Genomic DNA, 7,090 nt, shown 5'->3' with positions numbered 1-7,090 from the left:
TCAGTAGTGTGGCTTGAGTATACTGTTGATATTCAACTGAAACACACTTTTGTAACATTTGGAAAACCAAACAAAAATTTTCAGGAACATGACAGTTCCAAATTCTACTTGGGTACACTGATTTTTGGTTTTAGGTTTGTATTGCTGTTTTCAACATTCTAGGAACATCTAGGTTATATTCATTTCCCCTTGCAATCCAATATAGAACACATTTAGTTTCCTTAAAAGAAGGCGATATCTTACCAAAGAAGTCAGAAGGTAGATAGGAAGATAGGAGATGGGGATTCTGCTAGTCAACGAGGGGCTTCTAATATAGTCACAGCCATATACCTTCACTGTCCTGCCCTCCTCCATCAGAATCCCCATCTCCTGTCCACCTCCTTGGCCAGGTCACTGTATCCAGGTAAGGGGTCCCATTTCATTTTTTGATTTTTTTTTTTTCGATCGACGCTGGATCATCGCAGCAGGGACCAGGTAAGTGAGGGGAAATTAGGTAGGGAGAAAAGTTCGGGCTTATCGATAGTTGTAACTTTTTTTAGCCCGAACCAAGGTCGGGGTTATCGGTTGGGTGGTTAATGTGTTCCCTAAGGCCAAAGCTTTGTTTTTCTCTAGTACACGGATTTCCCCAGTAGTTTGTGCTCAGAGGCTTCCTATGAAATCATCATCCAGAGATCAAGAGGTCTGAGCCAGAGATGCAACATGGTCTGGCTTTGGATCTTTGTTGTCCCTTATAATAGCAGAACAATGGTGTAACAATAGAAAATGTGCACGGGCAAAATTAAAACAGACCTTTAATAGACTTTCATGGACTGGTCTGCCATTAATAAAAGAGATCCAGATTGAGCATTATGACTAGGAACAAGGTTTGTCACGGCTAGAGTTCCCAACTGCTTTAGGCAGAGGCTAACTGAGTGAGGACGTTTGTCACGGTAAACGCTGGTGGGTTGTGAACCCTCCGTGTCAGGAACGTGTACAGGGTATAGAGTCTAAAGCACTAGTCTCCAAATGTGTCAGAACTGACATTGTTCCTCTATTTCTAACCACTAATCACTACTTTTACTAACCAGCAGGTTACTACAATCTTTAGAAAAGCCATCATTTGAACTTTCAGCTGCTAATCAGGGTTTTGACTTCCTCTTTGCACACCTCTCTTGACCTACTGTTGAATTACAATGGATATCAAGCTACTTTTGGATACACATAAATATGGAAAGGAAGAAGTAGAGACTCTTATAATCCCTGGATATATTGCATTCCAAATTCCTAAGAATGAAAGGATTCAAAACCAGATATTTTGAGACAGTGTAAAAAAGTAAGTATTTAATGCATTATTATACAATAGGTTCTGTAACATAAAGAATTTTGGTGAGTCCATAACTGCAGGAGTTGAGGGTCTCATCCCCAACGCATTTCGCTCTCATGAGGATTTATAGGTATGGTTACAAAAGGATGCACACATTTGGAGACTCCCTTTGGCGATGTTTTTGGGTAGATAGATATTGAGGTAAGGGGATGTCATGCTTTACACATTGGTGCCCATGTGGGAATGCATGGAGTCAGAGTTCAAAACGGAGTTGTAAAAGATCTGTCCCAAAGGTCAAGGATCCCTGGCTAGGGACATGCTGCAGCAAGGGTGAAGGATCATTTGAATGCTGAGGCAAAGACGAATATTTAGATACAGACTAACAATAGGGGATAGTAAAGGCATATACTAGGCATAGTAAAAGTAAAAAAGTAAGAGTAATAAAAAAAATGCACTAGTTAAATCTTTGGTTGTCTTCTGTTGAGTTTAGAAACCACATGTTATTTCCTCGCAGTCACATGCAAGTGATACTTCAGTCAGTTCTTGTTTATAGATGTTGTGGATTCATTTATGAGATCAATTTAGAAGTTGTAAAGCAAAGAGTTGAGGTGAAGCAGAGACTCACTAAGGTGTCTCAATACCACTCGTAATATGCTGACCTCTACTTAATTATACGTACTCCTTGTCTATTATTGTGTAATTCTTACTTGATTCTTTGTAATTGTTATCTTCTTGCATTAAAGCAGGCCTTGTGTAAAATGCCACGTCCATTCCTACCGGCTTCCTACCCACAACTCTTTGAGGAAATCCATTCCAGGTTTGCTGGAAAGCTTTAATAAATCAGACCCATTGAGTCCAATATATTCAAGACTCTAAAGGTCTTTATGCCTGGCGCGTTTCACAAAATATGCTTCTTTAGGGAAAAGGAATAGATTACTCTTGATGTTGACTTTGTACCAATGATAATCATCAGTATATTATTTTATTTTTCTTAACTTTAGATTTGATCTGATAACAAATCAAGATAAACCCAGGCCAGATACATTTACACATGAACAGTCCTAGCCTAAACTTATGTTCTTTACATAAGTGCTGAACAGAAATCCAACTACTCTAGAAACCAAATTGAGGGCATAAGTCAGAGAATGCCGGCAAGGTAAAAACCATCAAAAAAACTTTGACGTGATAGAACCATAATGGTTGTAGCTAGGAACCTAATAGGTGGAAATAAAACCCATGGTTCTCCTTCCAACATAACAGTCATTTAAATTCAAGAAAATCATAAACATGGACATAAACATGTTCTTTCTGTGCATGCCTGAGATTGGGAATTCGAAATAAGAAGAAAAACCAGGAAGTAGAGGAAGAAGATGGAGGTGCCTGGTGTCTAGTCCATAATGAAACAAAGAAGGAAGATGGGACAGCGCAGGACCAAATGGACTTGGATTGCAGAGGGATTGACGACTTATCACTTGTAAGTATTGCTTTTTTTAATTATTAAAATTTCTGCTTTAAGAGTTATGCCACCATTATTATAATGATTATGTTTTATTTCTTTATATATACTACCCTAATGTTTGTAATAATATATATAAAAAATAAGCAGTATCTATAGCAGCCTTTCTCAACCTTTTTTTTATCTTGGGGAACTGTTGAAGTAACTTCCAGGTCTTCAGGAAACCCGGCTATATATCTTTTTTAATGTCGTTTTGTACCATTTAATTCCTACTCTCCCTATTGACATTACCACGGGGTCACGGTGATCACAGGTGTGGGGGGGGGATGCCATCAGTGTCACCAACTTGCTTGGCAGGGACATGTACGAGTCTAAGACATCAGCCTCCGGCATCACCGGTGCACCCCCACAAGGGGTGAGGGTCTTTGGGACATGGTGCCCAGGTTGCAGCCCCCGTACATGCAGGGCTTGAGGGCTTGGTAACTGGTGACTGGGTAGGACTAAAGCGTAATCAGACAAGCCAAAGTCGGGACAGGCATCGATTAAGAGTAGTCAGGTCAGAGAAGAGGTTGGTATACCAAGGTGTCATGATCAGGAGATCTAAGCTTCTATGATAACTATCCAACCAAATTTCTGTTCTTCAATTGTTTTTGCTTTTAACATTTGGTATGTTATATGATTTATTTATTTTTTGGCTATTTAATGAAGTGTTACTCCTCCTATCAAGTCAATCAATGCCACATCCCAAAATTGACAGCAAATCACCAACCTTACAAAGCAAGGGATTTTATTCAAATGATATACAAAGGGTATACATACAATCATCATTTATTTTAAATATCGAAACTTTTTTGTTGCATAACATATGCATAGGTAATCTTACCTATGAGGAAAGCCATTACAGTTCATTGAATTACAGTTCAATGCGTTTTGCAGAAGGATATATCGCTTCACCAGGAACAGGAATCATAAGACCTATGCAATAGCAAACCAGCAATTTAAGAATAAATAATGAAATTATTATATCCAAAGTAATAATAAATATTTTAATAAACACAAATCATAATTACTTACATATGTACCTGAGTAAAGTGAAAATTTGGTGATATGTCCATTTTAATAGAAGTATATATGTTTTATTAAGTCAAAAATTAAGTAGTATTTGCCAAAAAGTCTGACACCAATTTGGTGTTTCTCAAGTTTTCTCCTTATGCAGAACTTTTCATATTTGCTTATTTTATACAAAAGATTTTATACCTTTTATATACTTTTTAATGGTGTCTGCCCAGTTCCTTCAAAACTCCATTTACCTCCCTATGCAAACTAGCTGTTGGGGAAAAAGTGAAGTGTATATTATAGAGAAATTGGTCCAATAATGTCCACATTACCAGTTATAAAAAGCAGAACTGTATGGCAGGAACATTAACCACAGCCTGTAATGTCCAGGAAACTTGTTATTCTTCTTCCTTATATTCAAGGAAAATTAAGTAGATCTGTCCATCCTATCTGTCTACAAACATGAAAGTTTTACAGATCCTCTCAATATTATTCTTCATCCAAGGTAAGTGTTGGTGACTGCAGTGCTGATATTTGATTTATACCTGTACATACCTAGGGCAGGATGTATTCTAGGATGATAAAGACTCATGTCAGAATAGGTTTAACCTCCTACGTAATATAGGAAATCGCTGGCTAAAATTCAACAATGGGAAAAGTTTGGCCAAATTTTTTGTTTAGAAAGAATTCTGTGTAATGAGATTTCTCATACTTTATTATTTCAAGTAATACCATAAGGATGAGAAAATCCTCTGGACCAAATCTACTTCTGTTGTGTGTGTGTGTATATATCTATATATTAAGGAAATATACAGGATAATCTTGGTAATAAAATAAGTATGGAATCCAGGTAAAGAATATGTTCTTGTAAACAATATTCTTTGTCCAATTCTTGTATCTGCCTGTGTGAGCTTGAATTTATCATTACAAATGTGAGTTTCTCTGTCTCGGTCTAGCAGAATATTAGACAAGTATTTTGTAACCGAGTATGTTGAAACCTAACTCTCTATTTCCTAACTGGAAGACCATCAGATGAGGGCAATGGGGGAATGTCATAATGTAAAATGTAATTCTAAAATATATACATCAGTCTTTTAAATACATTTTTTTAAATATATTTTTATTGGCAAGGTAGAAAAAAAGGTACAAAACTATACAAAAAAGTGAGGAAGTTACATCAAATTACAGTAAAAAAGAGACAAGCATCAATACATTCAATGTAACTCTAAATACATTGTAACCTTCTGCCACATATTTATTTTTTGTAATAGAACTAGGAGAAGGGTAGGGAGCCAACTGTAACTAACTGGGGAAACCTGATTGAATCACATTTTATTATGTACACTGTAACAATACAGCTATATAGAATGTAATGTTGTTTTTCAAATGTATGCCAAAATGAGAAAATAGATAGTTTACAACCAAACAAAAACATAGACTGACTATTATTATTCAAAGTCAGTTCTGTTCATCAGACACGGTGATAGTTACAGGCCTTCAATGTTCAAAATTGGGCAATTTAGAAGACAGATATAAAGTGGTCTGATAACATCAAAAAATTAAAGACAGGTGTATGATATTGGGTCAAGAGTACAAATTTGACTACATGCTTACTACAGGTACATGATATACAGAAAACTAACATTTAATAATAGGATTTATAAATATAAATATGATTTATTTCCCTTAGGAGGTGTCTACAGTAATGAAGATTTGCCCTACTGTACCGAGCAGCGTGACTCCATAAGGGTGGATAAAGGAGGATCGGTGACCATACCTTGTCACTTCTCTTATCCTAATAATACACAATCTACAGATGTGAGAGTGTACTGGAGACATGCAAAGGGAGGACAATGTGGAAGTAATGAGATTATTTACAGAGATACTGAGCGATGGACACACAAATCCTATGAAGGACGGATCAGCATGGTGGGAGATCCTCAGAGGGAAAGAACAGCCACAATCAGAATCCAGGAACTGAAGGAAAATGATGGACCCATGTTCTGCTGTAGGATATCAATTCAATTTAATAGGAAATCAAAAGAGGAGTGGCAAACCGTGGGTGGAACCTATATATACTTCAAAGGTAAATGATTACACAAATTATTTATTCAGTGATCACCTTTTTGGAGCACAGACTCATAGCCCCCTTCTGTCTGTGTCACCCTGCAGGAGGAGGACAGACTCATAGCGCCCCCTTCTGTCTGTGTCACCCTGCAGGAGGAGGACAGACTCATAGCTCCCCCATCTCTCAGTATTGCTGTATGAACTGTGAAAATCTGTAGGTAATGGATAGTTCTATTCTATTTTGTAGACCACATCTTTGTAGAGCAGCCGGATGTTGTCCCCGCCATGTTGGGAGAAGATATCTCCATCCCATGTGTTATACACAACTGGTCACCTGATAATATTGAGGAGATTGTCTGGAGGTTTGGAAAAAGTGATTTGTGTTTTGAAAATAGGGAATTTTTAAGATGGAATAAACAAAACGCACCAGAGAATGTCGGGAGGTGGATGGTACAGAAATCTGAGAGGAGTTTCTTATTACATATTATGAATGTTACATCTTCTGACATCGGGCAGTACTGCTGTGAAGTGAATACAAAAAATAAAACAGAAAAACGATCATCTGCATACGGATCCCAGGTAGTGATAGCAGGTAAGGTCATCAGTTTTAGGCATAAAACAAACATTGGTTATAGAAATTCAACGGAACTTTATGCATCCTCTAAAACATCATTATCATAGCATGCCTCTGAGGAACATTATTTAGTGTTCTGCTTACTTTTCCTAAGAGATTGAGCAGGTTACATTGCTGGCAGGTGGGAGGAATGTCACTCTTACAGATAGCCCAAAAGATCTTTGGTGTCATCTAAACTTCCTTAAGGCACAAACTGCTCATCGCTCAATGAATCCCATAGACACCTCAGGAGGAAACCTGAAAAAAGCAGGCATGGGCAAACTGCGTCCTGTTACCGTATACCATCCGTTGGGCTTTTTATATTCAGCCAATCAGCTATTGATACATAGTTTTCCACTGGAAAAAAAAGGGTAAAAACAATATTGTTACAACTAAAATTGAATGCAATTTGAATGTAAGTTTTCTTTTACTTTTAGGTAATGGCTTTTACAGGTAATTTATATCAGTTCACGAAAAAATTCCCCATCCATTTGATACTGGCACGGCTCAGCCCCTCTGTCAAGTTTTAAAACTTGTTGTGGTTCCTGAGCCAAAAATTTTGTGCACCCCTGTCCTATAATGCTAAGGCTCCACC

General features: G+C 37.4%; 1 protein-coding gene across 1 annotated transcript in view; it reads left to right on the top strand.

Moving 5' to 3' along the window:
• The first annotated feature begins 4,180 nt into the window (after positions 1 to 4,180).
• LOC140322759 (sialic acid-binding Ig-like lectin 12) overlaps positions 4,181 to 7,090 on the top strand; it is a 6,626-nt gene continuing 3,716 nt past the window's right edge. Inside the window, exons 1-3 of the mRNA XM_072399347.1 lie at positions 4,181 to 4,320; positions 5,506 to 5,901; positions 6,130 to 6,474. Of these exons, the coding sequence (XP_072255448.1) occupies positions 4,278 to 4,320; positions 5,506 to 5,901; positions 6,130 to 6,474 (784 nt within the window). The 5' untranslated portion in view covers positions 4,181 to 4,277. The remainder of the gene's footprint in view (positions 4,321 to 5,505; positions 5,902 to 6,129; positions 6,475 to 7,090) is intronic.

This window comes from Pyxicephalus adspersus, chromosome 2, assembly GCF_032062135.1.
Source record: "Pyxicephalus adspersus chromosome 2, UCB_Pads_2.0, whole genome shotgun sequence".
NCBI lineage: Eukaryota > Metazoa > Chordata > Amphibia > Anura > Pyxicephalidae > Pyxicephalus > Pyxicephalus adspersus.
Note: the sequence above shows the minus strand (reverse complement) of the source record. Positions and strands in the feature narration are given on the sequence as shown.